This window comes from Choloepus didactylus, chromosome 13 (genome assembly GCF_015220235.1).
Source record: "Choloepus didactylus isolate mChoDid1 chromosome 13, mChoDid1.pri, whole genome shotgun sequence".
NCBI classification, from domain to species: Eukaryota; Metazoa; Chordata; class Mammalia; order Pilosa; family Megalonychidae; genus Choloepus; species Choloepus didactylus.
Window position 1 is genome coordinate 6,029,946 of NC_051319.1, and position 24,586 is coordinate 6,054,531.

At 37.1% G+C, this 24,586-nt stretch overlaps 1 protein-coding gene across 5 annotated transcripts in view; it reads left to right on the forward strand.

Annotated features, from left to right (window-relative positions):
- Positions 1-24,586, forward strand: part of RAD17 (RAD17 checkpoint clamp loader component) — a 70,942-nt gene that overhangs the window by 15,711 nt on the left and 30,645 nt on the right. For all 5 annotated transcript variants that reach the window (XM_037801111.1, XM_037801113.1, XM_037801112.1 and 2 more), the window contains 5 exons: positions 18,954-19,110; positions 20,937-21,073; positions 22,879-22,931; positions 23,016-23,141; positions 23,232-23,301. In XM_037801111.1, the coding sequence (XP_037657039.1) occupies positions 18,954-19,110; positions 20,937-21,073; positions 22,879-22,931; positions 23,016-23,141; positions 23,232-23,301 (543 nt within the window). The remainder of the gene's footprint in view (positions 1-18,953; positions 19,111-20,936; positions 21,074-22,878; positions 22,932-23,015; positions 23,142-23,231; positions 23,302-24,586) is intronic.

The window sequence follows — 24,586 nt, forward strand, 5'->3', positions numbered from 1 at the left end:
TCTAACCTTTTTGTTTATGGCTAAGATAATGTATTTGTTCTAGTTTGCTAATGCTGCCGGAATGCAAAACACCAGAAATGGATTGGCTTTTATAAAAGGGGGTTTATTTGGTTACACAGTTACAGTCTTAAGGCCATGAAGTGCCCAAGGTAGTGCATCAACAATCGAGTACCTTCACTGGAGGATGGCCAGTGAAAACCTCTGTTAGCTGGGAAGGCAGGTGACCAGCATCTGTGCCAAGTTCTGGTTTCAAAATAGCTTTCTCCCAGGATGTTCCTCTCTAGGCTTCAGCTCCTCAAAAATGTCATTCTTAGTTGCTCTTGGAGCATTTGTCCTCTCTTAGCTTCTCCAGAGCAAAAGTCTGCTTTCAAAGGCCATCTCAAAAATGTCTCTGTAAGCTGAAGCTCCTCTCTCAGTTCCAGTGCGTTCTTCAAAGTGTCCCTCTTAGCTGTAGCAAGCTCGCTCCTTCTGTCTGAGCTTATATAGTGCCATAGTAATTTAATTCAGACCCTCCCTGAATGGGTGGGGGCAACACCTCCATGGAAATTATCCAGCCAAATGTCTTGTTCACAGTTGACTGAATCACATCTCCATGGAAACACCCAAAGGATTCCAAAATCCAATCAATACTAATATGTCTGCCCACACAAGATTGCATCAAAGATAATGGCGTTTTGGGGGACACAATACATTGAACTGGCTCAATATTCAAGATAGAATTCCATTTATGTCAGTATCAGTATTCTTTTTTTTTTTTTTTTTGTCAGTATCCTTTTAATGGCTCATAGAAATCTCTCTCATCTCTATTCTCTGAGTCCACATCCGTGGGCAGTTGCCCTGACATACCTCTTACATACAAGCTTTTTCTTACTGATTTGTTTTTGGTCAACTAATAATTTTCATTTTTTGGTGTTCGCTGTGTTGTTCCACTGAGCAACACACTTTTTTTTTTTTAAATAACCTCTTTTTTTTTATTGTGGCAAAGATACATAACATGAGATTTACATTTTAGCCATTTTTAAGTGTACAATTCAGTGGCATTAAGTACTTTCAACTGTTCTAGAAGAATGGGCTACTGATTGACCAAGATGGCAGTGTAAGATGCTTCAGGTGCCGTATTTCCACAGAATCTTTGAAAAACTAGCAAAAACTGGCAGAGCCATCTTCCTCAAAACTCTGGAATACTATCAGAAGGTTACTGTAACAGGGCGAGTGCCGAATCAACAAAACTCAGCTTTACCAACAGTAGCAGAAGCTCATGGTGCCCTTGCTGACCCCTCTACCACGTCCTCTCTGGCACTATAGGGAATCAGCCTCTGCTCCCATTGTGAGTACCTGGCCACTGTTCCCGAGAGAGCAGAGAACCCCTGTGCATGTACATTGGTGCCAGTATGTCACAGGCAACCCGTAGGGTAGCAGCCTGGAAGACTGAACTAGTAAACTTATCTGGCTTACCCTTCCTGAACTTGCCCTAGAGGCAGAAGCACCCTGTGGACAGCTAAAACAGTGTAAGAAACAATTAAGTCTAAGTGGCCTGGGGAAATGAGAACCTGCTTTAAGTAATACAATACAATAGAGCACCCTGGAACCCAGGTCAGGGGTCAGGGGACACTGGAATTCCTGTGGCCATGAGTAAGCACAAGCCCAGGAAAAGAGCAGGCTCAAAAAAGAAGGAGAGGATCCTGTGGTTCATATTCACCTCAGGCTGATCATCTTGATTAGAGACCTAAACTCAGAAGGAGAGCACCAGCCAACGTAGAGCCAATTTGCAAAGATGCTGTGAAAAGTAATTTTTGTCTTGGTTTGTTTGTTAGCTCCTGGCACTCAAGGAAATCACTTGTCATATCACTGTCTATGGAGCTTAAGGAACAGAAAGCTTAGGGACTAAATCCCACAATTAACCCTTCAAAATATTAAAATGTACAGTGTACAACAAAAGATTATGAGATAAATAGGAAATGATGGCCTATCCAAACGGAGCAAGATAAAACTTGAGAAATGATCAACAAACTACCAGATTTTGGACATACCAGACAAAGACTTTTTAAAAAAGCCCTCAATCATGAGACTTGCCCTTGGGAAGACTGTTACTGCAAAGTAGAGGCTAGGCCTGCTTATATTTGTGCCTAAGTGTCTCCTCCTGAGTGCCTCTTTGTTGCTCAGATGTGACCCTCTCTCTAGCTAAGCTAACTTGGCAGATGAAATCACTGCCCTACCCGCTACGTGGGATCTGACACCCAGGGGAGTGAACCTCCCTGACAACGTGGAATATGACTCCCGGGGAGGAATGTAGACCTGGCATTGTGGGTTGGAGAACATCTTCTTGGCCAAAAGGAGGAAATGAAAAGAAATGAAATAAGCTTCAGTGGCAAAGAGATTCCAAAAGGAGCCGAGAGGTCACTCTGGTGGGCACTCTTACGCACAATATAGACAACCCTTTTTTTAGGTTCTAATGAATTGGAATAGCTAGCAGTAAATACCTGAAACTATCAAACTACAACCCAGAACCCTTGAATCTTGAAGACGATTGTATAAAAATGTAGCTTATGAGGGGTGACAATGTGATTGGGAAAGCCATGTGGATCACACTCCCCTTTGTCCAGTGTATGGATGGATGAGTAGAAAAATGGGGGCAAAAAAAAAAAAAAAACTCCCAGTGATCTTTTTTACTTTAATTGTTCTTTTTCACTCTAATTTTTATTCTTATTACTTTTGTGTGTACGGTAATGAAAATGTTCAAAAATTAATTTTGGTGATGGATGCACAACTATATGGTGGTACTGTGAACAACTGATTGTACGCTTTGTATGACTGTATGGTATGTAAATATATCTCAATAAAATTGAATTATTAAAAAAATTATCTTCAGTATGCTGAAGGAGGTAAAGAAGAACACCAAAAAGAACTGAAGGATGTCAGAAAAACAACGAATGAACATTATGAGAATCTTAATAAAGAGAGAGAAATTTTATAAAGGAACGAAGCAAATACTAGAGTTAAAGAGTACAGTAACCGAAATGAAAAATTCCCTAGAGAGTTTCAACAGTGCTTTGGAGCTGGCAGAAGAAAGAAATTGAATTCAAAGACAAGGCAATTGGCATAATTCCTGCTGAGGAATAGAAAGAAAAAATAATGTAAAAAAGTGAAAAGAGCCTAACGGAGCTGTGGGACAGCATCAAGCTTACCAGTATATGCATTATGGGAGTCCCAGAAGAAGAGACAACGGGACAGTAGGAATATTCAAAGACATAATGGCAGGAAACTTTTTGAATATAATGAAACACATGAATATATACATTCAAGAAGCCCAGCAAACCCTGAACAGGATAAACTCAAAGAGGACAACACCCAGACCAGTAAGTAGTCAAGTGTCAAATACCAAGAACAAGGAGAAAGTTCTAAAAGCTGGAAGAGAAAAGCAATGTGTTATGTCTAAGGGATTCCCAATAAGATTCAGCGCCAGTTTCTCATCAGAAACCATAGAAGCCAAAAGGCAGTGAGACAAAATATTTAAAATGCTGAAAGAAAACAGTTGCTAATTGCCAACCAAGAATTTTCTATCCAAGACTGTCTTTCAAAAATGTGGGAGAGTTAAGACATTCCCAGATAAACAAAAGCTGAGTTGTTTCTCAACACCAGACCTGCCCTACAAGCAATGCTAAAGGGAGTTATTCAGACCAAAGTAAAGGACACTAGACAATAGATCATATACAGAGAAATAAGGACCCTCCAGTAAAGGTAACCATGTGGGTCATATAAATGCCAGTACTGTTGTATTTATTTTTTGGTATGTAACTCCACTTTTTACTTTTTACAAGTCCTAAAATGCAAATGCATCAAAAATTGATAAATTCATGGCTTTGGACATACAATGTATAAAGATATAATTTGTGACAAGTACAACAAAAAGAAGGGAGTGCAACAGGGCGGGGCAAGATGGCAGACTGGTGAGCTGTATGTTTTAGTTACTCCTCCAGGAAAGTAGGTAAAAAGCCAGGAACTGCGTGGACTGGACACCACAGAGCAATCTGTCTTTGGGCATACTTCATACAACACTCATGAAAACGTGGAACTGCTGAGATCAGCGAAATCTGTAAGTTTTTGCGGCCAGGGGACCCGCGCCCCTCCCTGCCAGGCTCAGTCCCGGGGGAGGAGGGGCTGTCAGCTCCAGGAAGGAGAAGGGAGAATTGCAGTGGCTGCTCTTATCGGAAACTCATTCTACTGATTCAAACTCCAACCATAGATAGACTGAGGCCAGACACCAGAGACTCTGAGAGCAGCCAGCCCAGCAGAGAGGAGACGGGCATAGAAGGAAAACAACACGAGAAGCTCCAAAGTAAAAGCAGAGGATTTTTGGAGTTCTGGTGAACACAGAAAGGGGAAGGGCGGAGATCAGGCCTTGAGGCGCATATGCAAATCCCGAAGCAAGGCTGATCTCTCTGCCCTGGGCACCTTTCCTTAATGGCCCTGGTTGCTTTGTCTATTAGCATTTCAATAACCCATTAGATCTCTGAGGAGGGCCGTTTTTTTTTTTTGTTTGTTTGTTTGTTTTTTTTTAAATCCTTTTTGCTTTTTCTAAAACAATTACTCTAAGAAGCTCAATACAGAAAGCTTCAAAGAATTGAAATTTGGGCACGTCAAGTCAAGAGCAGAACTAAGAGAGCTCTGAGACAAAAGGCAATAATCCAGTGGCTGAGAAAATTCACTAAACAACACAACTTCCCAAGAAAAGGGGGGTGTCCGCTCACAGCCACCATCCTGGTGGACAGGAAACACTCCTGCCCATCGCCAGCCCCATAGCCCAGAGCTGCCCCAGACAACCCAGTGTGACGGAAGTGCTTCAAATAACAGGCACACACCACAAAACTGGGCGTGGACATTAGCCTTCCCTGCAACCTCAGCTGAATGTCCCAGAGCTGGGAAGGGGGAGCAGTGTGAATTAACAGAGCCCCATTCAGCCATCATTTGAGCAGACTGGGAGCCTCCCAACACAGCCCAGCAGCCCAGAACTGCCCTGGGGGGACGGCACTCACCTGTGACATAGCACAGTCATCCCTCAACAGAGGACCCGGGGTGCACAGCCTGGAAGAGGGGCCCACTTGCAAGTCTCAGGAGCCATACGCCAATACCAAAGACTTGTGGGTCAGTGGCAGAGACAAACTGTGGCAGGACTGAACTGAAGGATTAGACTATTGCAGTAGCTTTAAAACTCTAGGATCATCAGGGAGATTTGATTGTTAGGGCCAACCCCCTCCCCGACTGCCCAGAAACACGCCCCACATACAGGGCAGGCAACACCAACTACACACGCAAGCTTGGGACACCAATTGGGCCCCACAAGACTCACTCCCCCACTCACCAAAAAGGCTAAGCAGGGGAGATCGGGCTTGTGGAGAACAGGTGGCTCGCGGACGCCACCTGCTGGTTAGTTAGAGAAAGTGTACTCCACGAAGCTGTAGATCTGATAAATTAGAGATAAGGACTTCAACTGGTCTACAAACCCTAAAAGAACCCTATCAAGGTCAGCAAATGCCACGAGGCCAAAAACAACAGAAAATTATAAAGCATATGAAAAAACCAGACGATATGGATAACCCAAGCCCAAGCACCCAAATCAAAAGACCAGAAGAGACACACCTAGAGCAGCTACTCAAAGAACTAAAGATGAACAATGAGACCCTAGTACGGGATATGAAGGAAATCAAGAAGACCCTAGAAGAGCATAAAGAAGACATTGCAAGACTAAATAAAAAAATGGATGATCTTATGGAAATTAAAGAAACTGTTGACCAAATTAAAAAGATTCTGGACACTCATAGTACAAGACTAGAGGAAGTTGAACAACGAATCAGTGACCTGGAAGATGACAGAATGGAAAATGAAAGCATAAAAGAAAGAATGGGGAAAAAAATTGAAAAACTCGAAATGGACCTCAGGGATATGATAGATAATATGAAACGTCCGAATATAAGACTCATTGGTGTCCCAGAAGGGGAAGAAAAGGGTAAAGGTCTAGGAAGAGTATTCAAAGAAATTGTTGGGGAAAACTTCCCAAATCTTCTAAACAACATAAATACACAAATCATAAATGCTCAGCGAACTCCAAATAGAATAAATCCAAAAAAACCCACTTCGAGACATATACTGATCACACTGTCAAACATAGAAGAGAAGGAGCAAGTTCTGAAAGCAGGAAGAGAAAAGCAATTCACCACATACAAAGGAAACAGCATAAGACTAAGTAGTGACTACTCAGCAGCCACCATGGAGGCGAGAAGGCAGTGGCACGATATATTTAAAATTCTGAGAGAGAGGAATTTCCAGCCAAGAATACTTTATCCAGCAAAGCTCTCCTTCAAATTTGAGGGAGAGCTTAAATTTTTCACAGACAAAGAAATGCTGAGAGAATTTGCTAACAAGAGACCTGCCCTACTGGAGATACTAAAGGGAGCCCTACAGACAGAGAAACAAAGACAGGACAGAGAGACTTGGAGAAAGGTTCAGTACTAAAGAGACTCGGTATGGGTACAATAAAGGATATTAATAGAGAGAGGGAAAAATATGGCAAACATAATCCAAAGGATAAGATGGCCGATTCAAGAAATGCCTTCACGGTTGTAACGTTGAATGTAAATGGATTAAACTCCCCAATTAAAAGATATAGATTCGCAGAATGGATCAAAAAAAATGAACCATCAATATGTTGCATACAAGAGACTCATCTTAGACACAGGGACACAAAGAAACTGAAAGTGAAAGGATGGAAAAAAATATTTCATGCAAGCTACAGCCAAAAGAAAGCAGGTGTAGCAATATTAATCTCAGATAAAATAGACTTCAAATGCAGGGATGTTTTGAGAGACAAAGAAGGCCACTACATACTAATAAAAGGGGCAATTCAGCAAGAAGAAATAACAATCGTAAATGTCTATGCACCCAATCAAGGTGCCACAAAATACATGAGAGAAACATTGGCAAAACTAAAGGAAGCAATTGATGTTTCCACAATAATTGTGGGAGACTTCAACACATCACTCTCTCCTATAGATAGATCAACCAGACAGAAGACCAATAAGGAAATTGAAAACCTAAACAATCTGATAAATGAATTAGATTTAACAGACATCTACAGGACATTACATCCCAAATCACCAGGATACACATACTTTTCTAGTGCTCACGGAACTTTCTCCAGAATAGATCATATGCTGGGACATAAAACAAGCCTCAATAAATTTAAAAAGATTGAAATTATTCAAAGCACATTCTCTGACCACAATGGAATACAATTAGAAGTCAATAACCATCAGAGACTTAGAAAATTCACAAATACCTGGAGGTTAAACAACACACTCCTAAACAATCAGTGGGTTAAAGAAGAAATAGCAAGAGAAATTGCTAAATATATAGAGACGAATGAAAATGAGAACACAACATACCAAAACCTATGGGATGCAGCAAAAGCAGTGCTAAGGGGGAAATTTATAGCACTAAACGCATATATTAAAAAGGAAGAAAGAGCCAAAATCAAAGAACTAATGGATCAACTGAAGAAGCTAGAAAATGAACAGCAAACCAATCCTAAACCAAGTAGAAGAAAAGAAATAACAAGGATTAAAGCAGAAATAAATGACATAGAGAACAAAAAAACAATAGAAAGGATGAATATCACCAAAAGTTGGTTCTTTGAGAAGATCAACAAGATTGACAAGCCCCTAGCTAGACTGACAAAATCAAAAAGAGAGAAGACCCATATAAACAAAATAATGAATGAAAAAGGTGACATAACTGCAGATCCTGAAGAAATTAAAAAAATTATAAGAGGATATTATGAACAACTGTATGGCAACAAACTGGATAATGTAGAAGAAATGGACAATTTCCTGGAAACATATGAACAACCTAGACTGACCAGAGAAGAAATAGAAGACCTCAACCAACCCATCACAAGCAAAGAGATCCAATCAGTCATCAAAAATCTTCCCACAAATAAATGCCCAGGGCCAGATGGCTTCACAGGGGAATTCTACCAAACTTTCCAGAAAGAACTGACACCAATCTTACTCAAACTCTTTCAAAACATTGAAAAAAATGGAACACTACCTAACTCATTTTATGAAGCTAACATCAATCTAATACCAAAACCAGGCAAAGATGCTACAAAAAAGGAAAACTACCGGCCAATCTCCCTAATGAATATAGATGCAAAAATCCTCAACAAAATACTTGCAAATCGAATCCAAAGACACATTAAAAAAATCATACACCATGACCAAGTGGGGTTCATTCCAGGCATGCAAGGATGGTTCAACATCAGAAAAACAATCAATGTATTACAACACATTAAAAACTCGAAAGGGAAAAATCAATTGATCATCTCAATAGATGCTGAAAAAGCATTTGACAAAATCCAACATCCCTTTTTGATAAAAACACTTCAAAAGGTAGGAATTGAAGGAAACTTCCTCAACATGATAAAGAGCATATATGAAAAACCCACAGCCAGCATAGTACTCAATGGTGAGAGACTGAAAGCCTTCCCTCTAAGATCAGGAAGAAGACAAGGATGCCCGCTGTCACCACTGTTATTCAACATTGTGCTGGAAGTGCTAGCCAGGGCAATCCGGCAAGACAAAGAAATAAAAGGCATCCAAATTGGAAAAGAAGAAGTAAAACTGTCATTGTTTGCAGATGATATGATCTTATATCTAGAAAACCCTGAGAAATCAACGATACACCTACTAGAGCTAATAAACAAATTTAGCAAAGTAGCGGGATACAAGATTAATGCACATAAGTCAGTAATGTTTCTATATGCTAGAAATGAACAAACTGAAGAGACACTCAAGAAAAAGATACCATTTTCAATAGCAACTAAAAAAATCAAGTACCTAGGAATCAACTTAACCAAAGATGTAAAAGACCTATACAAAGAAAACTACATAACTCTACTAAAAGAAATAGAAGGGGACCTTAAAAGATGGAAAAAATATTCCATGTTCATGGATAGGAAGGCTAAATGTCATTAAGATGTCAATTCTACCCAAACTCATCTACAGATTCAATGCAATCCCAATCAAAATTCCAACAACCTACTTTGCAGACTTGGAAAAGCTAGTTATCAAATTTATTTGGAAAGGGAAGATGCCTCGAATTGCTAAAGACACTCTAAAAAAGAAAAATGTAGTGGGAGGACTTACACTCCCTGACTTTGAAGCTTATTATAAAGCCACAGTTGCCAAAACAGCATGGTACTGGCACAAAGATAGACATATGGATCAATGGAATCGAATTGAGAATTCAGAGATAGACCCTCAGATCTATGGCCGACTGATCTTTGATAAGGCCCCCAAAGTCACCGAACTGAGCCATAATGGTCTTTTCAACAAATGGGGCTGGGAGAGTTGGATATCCATATCCAAAAGAATGAAAGAGGACCCCTACCTCACCCCCTACACAAAAATTAACTCAAAATGGACCAAAGATCTCAATATAAAAGAAAGTACCATAAAACTCCTAGAAGATAATGTAGGAAAACATCTTCAAGACCTTGTATTAGGAGGCCACTTCCTAGACTTTACACCCAAAGCACAAGCAACAAAAGAGAAAATAGATAAATGGGAACTCCTCAAGCTTAGAAGTTTCTGCACCTCAAAGGAATTTCTCAAAAAGGTAAAGAGGCAGCCAACTCAATGGGAAAAAATTTTTGGAAACCATGTATCTGACAAAAGACTGATATCTTGCATATACAAAGAAATCCTACAACTCAATGACAATAGTACAGACAGCCCAATTATAAAATGGGCAAAAGATATGAAAAGACAGTTCTCTGAAGAGGAAATACAAATGGCCAAGAAACACATGAAAAAATGTTCAGCTTCACTAGCTATTAGAGAGATGCAAATTAAGACCACAATGAGATACCATCTAACACCGGTTAGAATGGCTGCCATTAAACAAACAGGAAACTACAAATGCTGGAGGGGATGTGGAGAAATTGGAACTCTTATTCATTGTTGGTGGGACTGTATAATGGTTCAGCCACTCTGGAAGTCAGTCTGGCAGTTCCTTAGAAAACTAGATATAGAGCTACCATTCGATCCAGCGATTGCACTCCTCGGTATATACCCGGAAGATCGGAAAGCAGTGACACGAACAGATATCTGCACGCCAATGTTCATAGCAGCATTATTCACAATTGCCAAGAGATGGAAACAACCCAAATGTCCTTCAACAGATGAGTGGATAAATAAAATGTGGTATATACACACGATGGAATACTACGCGGCAGTAAGAAGGAACGATCTGGTGAAACATATGACAACATGGATGAACCTTGAAGACATAATGCTGAGCGAAATAAGCCAGGCACAAAAAGAGAAATATTATATGCTACCACTAATGTGAACTTTGAAAAATGTAAAACAAATGGTTTATAATGTAGAATGTAGGGGAACTAGCAGTAGAGAGCAATTAAGGAAGGGGGAACAATAATCCAAGAAGAACAGATAAGCTATTTAACGTTCTGGGGATGCCCAGAAATGACTATGGTCTGTTAATTTCTGATGGTTGTAGTAGGAACAAGTTCACTGAAATGTTGCTATATTATGTAACTTTCTTGGGGTAAAGTAGGAACATGTTGGAAGTTAAGCAGTTATCTTAGGTTAGTTGTCTTTTTCTTACTCCCTTGCTATGGTCTCTTTGAAATGCTCTTTTATTGTATGTTTGTTTTCTTTTTAACTTTTTTTTTCATACAGGTGATTTGAAAAAAGAAGGGAAAGTTAAAAAAAAAAAAAAAAAAAAAAAGAAAAAAGACAAACAAGGGAAAAAAAAAAAAAAAGATGTAGTGCCCCCTTGAGGAGCCTGTGGAGAATGCAGGGGTATTCGCCTACCCCACCTCCATGGTTGCTAACATGACCACAGACATAGGGGACTGGTGGTTTGATGGGTTGAGCCCTCTACCATAAGTTTTACCCTTGGGAAGACGGTTGCTGCAAAGGATAGGCTAGGCCTCCCTGTATTTGTGCCTAAGAGTCTCCTCCTGAATGCCTCTTTGTTGCTCAGATGTGGCCCTCTCTCTCTGGCTAAGCCAACTTGAAAGGTGAAATCACTGCCCTCCCCCCTACGTGGGATCAGACACCCAGGGGAGTGAATCTCCCTGGCAATGTGGAATATGACTCCCAGGGAGGAATGTAGACCTGGCACCGTGGGACGGAGAACATCTTCTTGACCAAAAAGGGGATGTGAAAGGAAATGAAATAAGCTTCAGTGGCAGAGAGATTCCAAAAGGAGCCGAGAGGTCACTCTGGTGGGCACTCTTATGCACACTTTAGACAACCCTTTTTAGGTTCTAAAGAATTGGGGTAGCTGGTGGTGGATACCTGAAACTATCAAACTACAACCCAGAACCCATGAATCTCGAAGACAGTTGTATAAAAATGTAGCTTATGAGGGGTGACAATGGGATTGGGAAAGCCATAAGGACCAAACACCACTTTGTCTAGTTTATGGATGGATGTGTAGAAAAGTAGGGGAAGGAAACAAACAGACAGAGGTACCCAGTGTTCTTTTTTACTTCAATTGCTCTTTTTCACTCTAATTATTATTCTTGTTATTTTTGTGTGTGTGCTAATGAAGGTGTCAGGGATTGATTTAGGTGATGAATGTACAACTATGTAATGGTACTGTAAACAATCGAAAGTACAATTTGTTTTGTATGACTGCGTGGTATGTGAATATATCTCAATAAAATGATGATTAAAAAAATAAAAATAAAAAAAAAAAAAAAAAAAAGAAGGGAGTGCAGAATGGTTTAGAAACAGTGTATGTGTATGCTATTGAATTTAAATTGGTATCAAATCAAACGTGATTTAAGATGTTAAATTTAAGCCCCATGGTAAATACGGAGAATACATCTGAAAAAAATGAAAAGGGACTCCAAATGGTACACTACAAAACATCAAATAAATATGAAAATATGTATTAACAGAAGAATTGAGGGACAAAAAAGGTGTAAGACTTCCAAAGACCAAATAGCAAAATGGTAGAAAACAGTCCTCCATTATCACTAGTTACTTTAAATGTAAATAGATTAAACTCACCAGTCAAAAGGGAGAGACTGGCAGAATTGATTAAAAATCATGACCCAGCTATATGCTGTTTATAAGAAATTCACCTTAAATTTAAAGACACAAGTAGATTGAATGTGAAAGGATGGAAAAAACTATCTCATGCAAATAGTAACCTAAAGAGTGCTGGGGTAGCTGTAGTAAGAACAGATGTAATACACTTTAATTAAAAAAAAAATGAGGAACAGAGAAGGTCACTATTTACTGATAATGGGGACAATTCAACAAGAAGATTTAATGATTATAAATATATATGCACCTAACAGCAAAGCCCCAAAATATATGAAGCAAATACTTACAGATTTGAAGGAAGAAATTGATAGTTTTACCTTAATAATAGGAGACTTCAGTACATCACTTTCAATAATGGATAGAACGTGTACACAGAAGATCAGTAAGTCAGTAGAAGATTTGGACAATACTATAAACCACCTAGACCTAACAGATATATATAGAGCTCATTACTCAACTTTGGCAAAATACACATTCTTCTCAAGTGCACATGGATCATTCTCCAGGATAGATCGTATTTTATGTCACAGAACAAGTTTCAAAAAATTAAGAAATACCAAGATCATGCAATGTATCTTCTCCAGCCACAGCAGAATGAAGGCAGAAGTCAACAGAGGGAGAACTGGAAATTCACAAATATGTGGAAATTTAACAACATACTCTTTTTTTTTTTTTTTTAACAACATACTCTTTTTTGTTGTTGTTGTTAATTTCTTTTTTTTTTAATTAAATTCAGTTTTATTGAAATACATTCACACACCATACAGTTATCCGTGATATATAATCCACTGTCCATATTAACAACATACTCTTAAACAACCATTGTACAAAGAAGAAATCACAAGGAAAATTAGGAAATATATTGATGTGAATTAAAACAAAAACATAACATATCAAAACTCATGGATGCAGCAAAGGTAGTACTGAGAGGGAAATTTATAGCTGTAAATGTTTATGTTAAAAAAGAAGAAAAAGAAAAGCAAACTAAACTCAAACAAAAGGAAGGAAATAAAAATTAGAGTGGAGATAAATGAAATTTAGAATAGTATATATATTAGAATCGACAAAACCAAAAGTTGGTTCTTTGAAAAGATCAATGAAATTGACAAACTTGTAGCTGGATCAAACAAACAAAAAGAGAGGGTGCAAATAACTAAAATCAGAAATGAAAGGGGGGATTATAAACCCACAGAAATAAAATTGATTATAAGAGAGTAACATATAACCCCACAGAAATAAAATTGATTAAAAGAGAGTACTATGAATAACTGTGCATGAACAACTTAGATACCTAGATGAAATGGACAAATTCCTAGAAACATGCAAGCTACCTAAACTGACTCAAGAAAAAAGCTCTCAATAGATCAGTAATTAATAAAGAGATTGAATCAGTAGTTAGAGACCTCCCAACAAAGAAAAGTCCAAGACCAGATGGCTACACTGCTGAATTTTACCAAATATTCCAAGAAGAATTAACACCAATCCTGGGATTTATCGCAGGCATGCAAGGGTAGTTCAACATAAGAATATCAATTAGGTGTTAATGCCCTACCTAAATCCATGGCTGCCTGTGCTTGGGCTTCTTCTTTTTTTAAAAAACTGATCTGCTTGGAAACACTGTAAGCTGGGAGCAGTTTCAGCTGCAACAGCAAAAGGGAACAGAAAATACGATCATGATTTACTTTTCTGCTCTTATGTCAACAGCACAGTTACATTGACTTCAATTGCAGGGGAAATTTTTATTAATAGTCTTTCAGTAGAAAGACCATAAAGTTTCCTGTTTATATGTACATGTAAACTCATAAATACACATTCATGTTTTCTCTTGCTTTCTACCTATTTTATTTTAAAAAGGATTTAATGTATCTTGTAAAAATACATGTATTGTGTATATATATATTTCTTAAATCAGAAAACAGAGCAAAAAGATAAAAAGGACAAGAAAAATATAATAATACAATAAAGCTATGGTGATATTTATATTATACATGCTGGGAGATCTGTACACATGTTAGATGAGTTTATTTTTTTTTCCCCTCTTAAAAACAGCTTTATTGAGTTATATTTCACATACAGGGGAGATTAAACTTTTGATTCTCTTTCTAGTGGCCAAAACAAAGAGAGAATTAATCATTTTCGTGATTAATGGTGTCGATTGGATAAAAAAATGTAGAAGCACAGCCGTTCCTAAAACTTAAGAATAGTTTCTGTTGTTGCAGCTAAAGTAATGAATTGTATTCTCTGTAACATCTTTTGTTTTGTCTGCATAGATGATAACTTTTTTCTCAGCTAAGCCTTTGATAAGGATTGTGTGGCATTGTGTTTGACACAAATACATGAAGTGCAGATAGTCTCCCTGACAAGTATATGAAGTGCAAATAGTTTTTGTCAGAACTTTCTAACTGGTGTGCCTTAAGATTTAGATGCCTGTGGCTTTTATGATAACCCAGCAGTTCAGGGCCTTCAGGCCAGTCACCTTTGGCCTCAGGCAGCAGATTGCTAAACAAATATCGTTTTCTAATGTGTCATGATTTGAAAAAGTTGTTAACCAGCAGTATGTTGCAAGTTAAATAGAAATACGTATACTTTAATAATTAGCTAATGAACACCGGTAGAAAAACATTCATGAAAACTGAGGAGATTATTGGGAGCAAGTATCTGAAAAGAAGGCTTATACGTAAGCCAAGAGAATATTGTGGACACAGTCAAGGTGTTCCTTAGTAATTGAAGTTAGTCCGAAACAATGGATAAATAAACAGCCAAGGCCCTGTGACTTACTGACTGAAGTGGTTTTTAATCTGCAATGTGTCTAAAGCCATCATCATCATTTGTCTACCTTGACAATTAAAATAAGTTTTTAGTGATGCGATAATAAAAGGTCTAATTTTAAGCACTGTAACAGCCTGGTAAATATAATAAAAGAACTCAGTTGTAAAGTTCAGCCCTAAATAACTGAAGTCGTAGTAGGGTGGTGGGATATAAGTTGAGTAACAATTTAGGTGTGGCTACCAATGGTAATGAGTTTGGTTTCATAATAGTTATTCTGAAGCTTTTCTTTTTAGCAATAATGAGACCATTTTTTAGGTCATTACAGTAAAGACATGTCATCTGCATATAGAAAAATGCTTTGCTTTCTGATCTCATAGTAGGAAGGCATTTAGTGTTCATCAAAAGATAAAAACTGAGGAAACAGAATATATTGTTCTCTAACACTCTGAAAATTTTTACCAGACCTGCCTGGTAAGATTTCTTCCAATCCTGACCTTTGTGCTTTTTATGATCCTTTGGTCATCAGTGCTCTGTGTTGAGTTTATATACCTCTTTCCATTTGTTCATTTGTTTATTTGTTTGCTCAATCAAGCAACATTTATTGAGCACTTAACCATAGCCTGGCATTGTACTAAGCACTGGACATACAACTGAACAAAGCAGACATGGCCTGTCTTTATAGAATTTATATTTTATTGGAGGAGATTGATAGTTGGGTTGATAATTGTTGTAGTTTGCTAATGCTGCTGGGATGCAAAACACCAGAGATGGATTGGCTTTTATAAAGGGGGTTTATTTGGTTACACAGTTACAGTCTTAAGGCCATAAAGTGTCCAAGGTAACACATCAGCAATGGGTACCTTCACTGGAGGATGGCCAATGATGTCTGGAAAACCTCTGTTAACTGGGAAGGCACGTGGCTGGTGTCTGCTCCAAAGTTCTGGTTCGAAATGGCTTTTTCCCAGGACGTTCCTCTTTAGGCTACAGTTACTCAGAAATGTCATCTCAGTTGCTCTTGGGGCGTTTGTCCTTTCTTAGCTTCTCTGGAGCAAAAGTCTGCTTTCAACAGCCATCTTCAAACTGTCTCTCATCTGCAGCTGCTCTCTCTACTTCTGTGCATTCTTCAAAGTGTCCCTCTTGGCTGTAGCTCCTCTTCAAAATGTCACTGCTGCACTGCATTCCTTCTGTTTGTCAGTAAATTTATGTGGCTCCAGTGATTTAATTTAGACCCACCCTAAATGGATGGGGTAACACCTCCGTAGAAATGATCCAATCAGAGTCATCACCCACAGTTGGGTGGTGCACATTTCCATGCAAACAACCTAATCCAAACATTCCAACTTAATCCCCACTAATATGTCTGCCCCACAAGATTGCATCAAAGAATATGGCTTTTTCTGGGGGACATAATACATTCAAACTGGCGCAATAATACAAAGGAAAAAATTTTTTAATTCTGAACAGGTTTCTCCACAATGTAAAATAGCCTTGCCCATAAAGCTCACCAGACCAGATGTAGAATGTGGGTCATTTAAAATATATGTCCATACTTGAAATGTAATAAAAGAAATCTGTGTGTATATGTATATTTATATAATATATATTTACTCATATAAATATTTTATAGCTTTATTGAGATTTAATTCACGTATCATGAAATTTACTCATTGAATGAAAGTATACCATTAAATGGTTTTTAGTACATTTCAAAGAATTGTGCAACCATCTAATCCAGAACATTTTTATCACCCCCAAAAGAAACTTTGTACCCATTAGCAGTCACTCACATGTCCTCCTTCCAGCTCCAGGGAACCACTGTCTACTTTCTGTCTGTAAATTTGACTATTCTAGACATTTCGTATAAATGGAATCATACAGTCGATGGTCTTTTGTGTCTGGCTTCTTCTACTTACCATAATGTTTTGAAGTTTCATCCGTTTTGTAGCATGCATCAGTACTTCATTCCTTTTTATGGCTGAATAATACTCCATTGTATGTATATACCACCTTATGTTTAGTTGTGCTATTTATGCCACATTATATTTAGTTGTGGTATATTCATCAGTTAATGGACATTTGGTGTTTTATACTTTTTGGCTATTATGAATTATGCTGCTAAGAACATTCATGTACAGGTTTTTATGTAAACATATGCTTTCGTTTCTCTTGGTTATATACCCAGGGGTTCAGTTGCTGGTATGTATAGTATTTCCTTGTTTAACTTTTTGAGGAAATGCCAAACTGTTTTCCAAAGTGACTGCACCATTTTACATTCTGAACAGCAGTGTATGAGGGTTCCAATTTCTTCACACCCTTGCCAACACTTGTTATTGGCATATGTATATATATGGCATATATGTATGTGTATACATGTGTATATACATGTATATATAATTTTAACAGCTTTATTAAAATACAAGCCACATACTGTAATTCACCCATTTAAAGTATACATTTCAGTGGCTTACCATATTCACAGAGTTGGGCATCTATCACAACAATCAATTTTAGAACATTTTCATTAACCCCAATATTTGGAATATATTTTTTAATGGGATTTTTGGTAAACAATCAGGTCTCCCACTTTGAATCACTGCTGTTTTTATTGTTTGTTTCTTTGATTTGTTTTTGAAGCATTTTTAAAAGTAGATGGGCTCTCCCCTAGGTCCAAGTACACGGCCCCTTACCTACTTTGGTTAATAAATGTAAACAAATGAGCAAGTATTACAGCCTACCATTGTATGTACGAAATCTTCAGATATTTTATTTAGTATTACTTTTTCATCACATCTGCAATATGGTACAGTGTTACTAAAATCCATAACCTTCTATCGTTGGTAAATATGTTTCTGAAAGAGCCTGATTTCCAAACTGAGATCTTCCCAAAATATCCTTATATAATAATTAACTTGTATTATCCAATGACAGGTTTATATTTAGACTGAATTTTACATATTGAGTTAACTTCTGAAAATCTCTGTTTCAAACATTACTTCCTTACTCTAGGAAAAGTTTAGTTGTTTTAGTTAGGTTAGTATTTTTTTCTTTTGGTGCATATTTATTTATATTTATTGCATGTTATTAGTGATTTTATTTTACAGCAAAATTAAATGTATGTATTTCTCACAAATAAAAAATGGAAATCAAGGCATCTATCCAATTTACATACTGAACTAGAGTCCTGGTTTTTGGAATTCAGGAGTCAATCAGGATTCTGGGCCAGAGCCATCAGACCATGATTTCAAATAGTTGAGGATCTTGTCAGTGATTGGAACAAAATCATCTTTATAGATTAGGTGACAGTCATTTCCACATAAAACCCTTTCAGGGGCTCAGGCAGTTCAGATGTTGAGACATCTTTTTTGCTCTACTTCATCACCTTCTGGGAAGAGTCCTGACACTGTTAGCTTGCCAAATATGATGGTTAGAGAAACATCACCTCTCAAAACCCTGTAGGCCAGGGTCTTCGAAATGCCATCTTGAATCTTTCAGATTCTTCAAATTCTGAGTGTAGGGACCACCCCGTTCAGTAAATAAATAGATAGGTGGGTTTCAAGGATAGGCCCTGGCATCTGCTTGTGTGCAGATTCCATTATAACAATGGGTTCTAAGCCACTGTGTCCACCAGTTTTACAGAATAAACCTGAGGCCGCTTCTTTGACCCCTGGGCACCCGCGTAGAAGGTGCTGAGTCCAAGGGCAGATCTCACCAAGAGTCCTATCTAATGGCTTGCTCTTTTTCTGGCCATAGAACAAAAATATCTAGTTAGGTTAGTACGTAGCCTTGGGAGGGACATAATGAAAGAATTGAGGAATTAAAGGAAATTGATGTTTTTCTACTGTGCTTAAAGTTCAGGAAAACCAGATTCTCTCGTTTTTTCTAAATTTGGTTTATCCCAGTTGGTATCATTGTGAAGTTTAGTCTGCTGATGCAAGACAGTCAAGAGATATTTGTGGAAATAATAAATAATCGTTAGAATGAAAATTAAAAACTGATATTCTAGCATTCTAGTGATTTTAAATTGATGTTTGTATTTGGTTTTAGGGTGGATCTATTTTATTAGTAACTGGTCCTCCTGGATGTGGAAAGACAACAACTATAAAAGTACTATCAAAGGAACATGGTATCCAAGTACAAGAATGGATTAATCCAGTTTCATCAGACTTTCGAAAAGATGATTTCAAGGAGATGTTTAATCTTGGTAAGATTTGCTGTGAAGGTAATGGAAGTATTGGGGAAAAGCTGTTCTTAACTGAGTTCTGAAATAAACAACCCATCTGTGTACTAAAGATATCTTTGATCCTGTTCAATATGTTTTTGAAAGTATTTTGGTTTGCTAAAGCTGATGAAAATGCAATATACCAGAAATGGGCAGGCTTTTTAAATGGGGAGTTATTAGCTTACAATTTACAATTCTTAGGCCATGAAAATGTCCAACTCAAGGCATCAACAGGACAATACCTGGACTCTGAAGACAGGCTGCTGGCATCTGGAACACTTCTGTCACATGGGAAGGCACATGGCTGGCCTCTGCTGGTCTTCTGTCCTGAGTTTCATTGCTTTCAGCTTCTGGCTGCTCCATCTCAGCTTCTCTGGGTGCTTTTCTGAATTTCATCTCTTAGCTTCTCTGTGGCTTTTATCCTCTGATAAAGGACTCCAGTAGGAGGATTAAGACCCATCCTGGAGTACTCCTCAACTGATATAACCTAATCCAAAGATCTCACCTACAATAGGTCTGCACCTACAGGAATGGATTAAAAGAACATGTCCTTTTCTGGGGTACTTAGCCTCAAACCACCACAGAAAAGAAGGTATATAATGCTACTCCTATACTAGACTGTCATCTGCCCAATACCTGCTGTGTTACAAAGTCAGAATGGCAATCAGGTGAAACCAAATGAGTGCATTTTTTTCCATAACTTCCCCTTTCAGACAGGGAAGGACAAGGTGCCTCCAGTAGAGAGCAAGGACAGGGATTCTTTGAAGATTATGTTTTAACTTTTTGTTTAGGTAACAAGTCAGTCTGTCTGCATTATTTATGTACTTTTTATAAGCTCTGGAATGGGCAATTAGATAGTGCAAATAATTTTTTTTTTTTTAAATATAAATCAAGTCTTAAAATCTATTAAAGGAACTTGACTCCAACAAGATAGCTTAGATCAGTAGATACCTTTCAGAGTCAAGTCAAATAAAAGTATAAGGCAAAGACCATCATTGGAATTTGGAAGGAAGCCTTAAGACAAACATCCAAAAATAATAGTATCAATTTAAATATTTATTATATTATAACTTCATGCATATGCTTATATACTCCTGCACTATCGTTTTTAACTTGCATTGTTTTTTTATAGCTGGCTGGACTCTAGGGGTAGCCAAATCTCCAATATCATTTTGAAGTGACAGGGGTTCTGTAAAATGATAATGTTGTTTAATGAGGAGTATCCCTCAAAATCCTTCCTCTGGGTTGTTCTTTTTGGTATATACACCTTATGCTGGTAGTATCCTACGCTCCTGGGATTTTTTTACTGCTTTTTAAGCAGTAACGTTACTTTTGATAGTCTGACAAGTCTTCATTTGAGCAATCTCCTATGTTCCATGTTCACTAATCAGATATTTTGTTGTTGTTGTTAAACCATTACTATTGAAGAAAATTCATTTTTAGTCAGGTACTTATTTGTAGTGTCTCCATTACGTAGGCCTAATTCATAGATACTGTTACGAGTTATATACACTTTATCCTGACAGCTGTGTTCTAAAGTCAGTTAACGCCATATTACATACACTGGTATAGAAAAATTACTGTTATCTATGATGATTCTTGTCATTTGAAATGAGTATTTTATTTTAAATTTGAACAGTTTCCCCTAGTTAGAAAATAGTCTACCTGCAACATTGAGAAATCCATCATGCATATATAAATGTTGTATATGTATATGTATGTGTGTGTATATATATGCACATATGTATATAAACTTGATATATATATAATTTCTTGAAAATAAAGGTATTACATGTGTTTCATTTTAGAATCAAGCTTCCATATATTTCCCTATCAGTCTCAGATGGCAGTTTTTAAAGAGTTTCTTCTAAGAGCAACAAAGTATAACAAATTACAAATGCTTGGAGATGATTTAAGAACCGATAAGAAGATAATTCTAGTTGAAGTAAGGACTTTTTTTAAAAATATTTTTTATTGTAAAATATAACACTTTTTAAAAATGTGTGTTTTTTGTGAAATATAATATATACAGAAAAGTGATAAATTTCAAAATACAGTTTAACAAGTAGTTAAGGGCAAATTTCCAAAGAATAGTATGGGTTACAGTTATGCAATTTCAGGTATTTCCTTAAACTAAAAAGAAATATCTGTATAATGATTCAATAGTCATAATCATTTGTTAAATCCTATCTTCTCTGTTATAACTACTGCCTCTCATTTGTTCATTTTCTCAGTCTTAAGGGATATTTGGGCATTGACCAGTCTAACTTCTTCATGTTGAAAAGGGTCAACATTATGGGGTAGGGGAATACAACTGGTTGATGTTGTGGGAGAGACTGGTACCTCTAAGTTTCAGGGCTTATTTGGCTTAGGAACAATCTGGAGGTTCTAAGTTTCTGGAAAATAAATTTAATAAGTAAAACTTTTATAGAGTCTTAGAGCCCTGGGTTTTCTTTAAGGTTTTCAGTAATACTGTTGGTTGGGGCTTGATATAACATGGCAATTTGTAATATCTGGCTGAAACTTGCCTAAGCATAACCTCAGAATGACCTCTTGACTCTATTTAATATCTCTTAGCCATTGATACCTTATTTTGTCACATTTCTTTTTCCCCTTTGATCAAGAAGGCATTTTCAATCCCACAATACCAGAGTCAGGTACATCACTGGGAGTCATGTCCCACATTGCCAGGGCAACTTACATCCCTGAAAGTCATGTCCCACGTAGAGGGGAGGGTATTGAGTTTATTTACAGAGTTTGGCTTAGAGAGAGGCCACATCTGAACAACAAAAGAGGTTCCCTGGGGGTACCTCTTAGATGTGTTTATAAGTGGATTTAGCTTCACCATTACAGAAAATTAACAGTTATACACAGCCACATATAAAAGAAAACCCAAAACACCCCATATCCTTTATCCCCCCCCCCCAATTATTTACCCCAAGTACTGGTGTGGTACTAGTAAGGTATTGCTGTTAAATAAAGCCTGTAGCATGCAACAGATCATTTTTCCCATATACGACTCTATTATTAACTCTTTGTACAAGTGTCATACATTTGAAGTAGTTCATGCAAGAACTTATTTATATTTGTAGTATTTATCAGTAAGATACATGACTTTAGACAGTCCCTTTGAATCGTATTCACCTTCATTAGGCTCTATTACTTATAATCCCAGTAGCAAACTATCATCACCTCTAACCATTCCCAAACATTTAAAATCAACCTCGTTAACAAATCTGTACATATTAGGTAAAAGCTCCCCAGTAAGGACCACTTTTGATATCTTCCCACAGTTACTGAGTAAAGAAATGAGAGAAATATTTTATTTGATAATAATATTAACTCCTTCCATAATATTAATAGTGGTAAAATGTAACATAGAGGCTTTGTGATGGCAGTAACATGAAGTCTTTCATTCAACTGGAATAGAGAAGCTAAAGGTTAACAAACTGTAAAAATTTAATGGTTTAAGCATGTCTAGAAAAGCAAAAGAAATGTTCAGAAAATGACTTCTAAGTGAAAACAATATATTTGGTAAAGTGGCCTTAAGAAAATATGATCTGAAAATTGGGGTTCCCATTGATACATATTACTGATTAGAATTTCATGTTTCCCTTAATTTCCACGAAAGTTCCGGTTAAAATACATTGGAAAGATTAAAAAAAAAATTCTTTCTTGATAAATATAAATCTGGATGTAAATTTGTGTAGGAATAATATTGAGCTAATATTTGTACTATGTTTTCAATAGGATTTACCTAACCAGTTTTATCAAGACTCTCATACATTACATGAAATTCTAAGGTGAGTTTCAGTGATGTTTTCTAAAACTACAAATTAAATGTCAAGTGGCTTAAATTTCACCATTGTCATGTTTTGTTATTTTAGGAAGTATGTGCAGATCGGCCGGTGTCCCCTTATATTTATAATCTCTGACAGTATCAGTGGAGATAATAATCAAAGGTTACTGTTTCCTAAAGAAATTCAGGAAGAGTGTTCTATATCAAATATTAGGTAAACGATTTCTGCTGCATTTGTTCACATATAGGCTATATTATAAAATTAATCATTTAACCACCGTCTTTTTTTGTAAAACTTTGACAGTTTCAACCCTGTGGCACCAACAATTATGATGAAATTTCTTAATCGAATAGTGACGATAGAAGCTAATAAGGTAAGTCTCTTAAGAACTGATGAATTTGAATCTTGTAGAAAGCCCAACTTAAATGGCTTTATGTAAACTTGAGAAATTAGAGACATGCTGTGTTTTGGGTTTTAGAAATAAAAATTTTGACATGCATGAGGTATGTAATTTTTTTAAATATAGAAAGTATTGGTTAAAAAAACTTTTACTTTTTTCAACTATTAGACTTAGCTTTCTCTTTCACACTGAGGTAAATTTTCCCTTTGCTTGGCTTGCTATTCAAAAATGGGCCTATCATTAAGAAACAGTTTCCTGGTGTATCGTTACCTTTTATCAACAGTTCAACTCGAATATTTTCTTATTGTCACTTTTTTAACTTGTTCTACAGTGTTTTTATTAATATTGCTATTACAGTAGTTGTGTTATATGTCAATGCACAGTGCTCACACTTTCAGAAACTGGTAGGATTTTAGCAAGTTCCTTTTCTCCCTCTCTATCCCTGCCTATTTGGTTGGCCAGTCTTTAAGGGCATCTCCCTTTGTAATTGTTCCCTCACATGACCTGGGCTTATGGCCAAACCATGGAAGATGCAGGGCCAGTGATGGCTGAGCTAGAGAAGAATGCATGGATCTACCCTCAGAGAAACCATGACTTATGTTTCCTGAGTAACTTCTTTCCTGGCCCACTACTCAATCTATATCCAAGGAAGTCCAGAAGAATCTGCGCTGACCTCCAAGACTTTCCCACTCTGAAAATCTACCTCCTGTTGGAAGAGGAAAGTTTCTAATATTCCGATAAAAGCTGTAACCCTCCCAAATGGCCCTTGACCTGGAATTTGCAAGGTAGCAAGGCTTGGAAGGCAGTGGTGGTTTACAGCCTACACAACTATAGGCATCTGATTTATAGATAATATTTTAAAATAGTGTTGTCACTTTTAATACTTCCTTTTTCCTATCTTTCAAATAAAGATGATAAAATAAACTTCTTCTTCCAGCAGCATGGATCCAGGGGGCCCTAATGCTAGAAATCAACAAGTACTTGAATGAAAGATTTTTATTCCACAGCTTTAATCACAGGAAGTGAGAGAAATCTCAATGGGAGAGGCTGTTTGAGGATTAAACAAGAAAATATCTGTAGAGCATTTAGCTTAATAAATAACAGTTATTAAAAGAAAAAATTCAGAAACAAGCCAAGTTCAATAATGGAGCAGTTACTATGACAAACTTATGTCATTAACAGTAGTGTTTTGAAGAATATTTAATGACATGCAAAAATACAATTTAAAGTCATGTTAAAAATAACAAGATGCAAAATT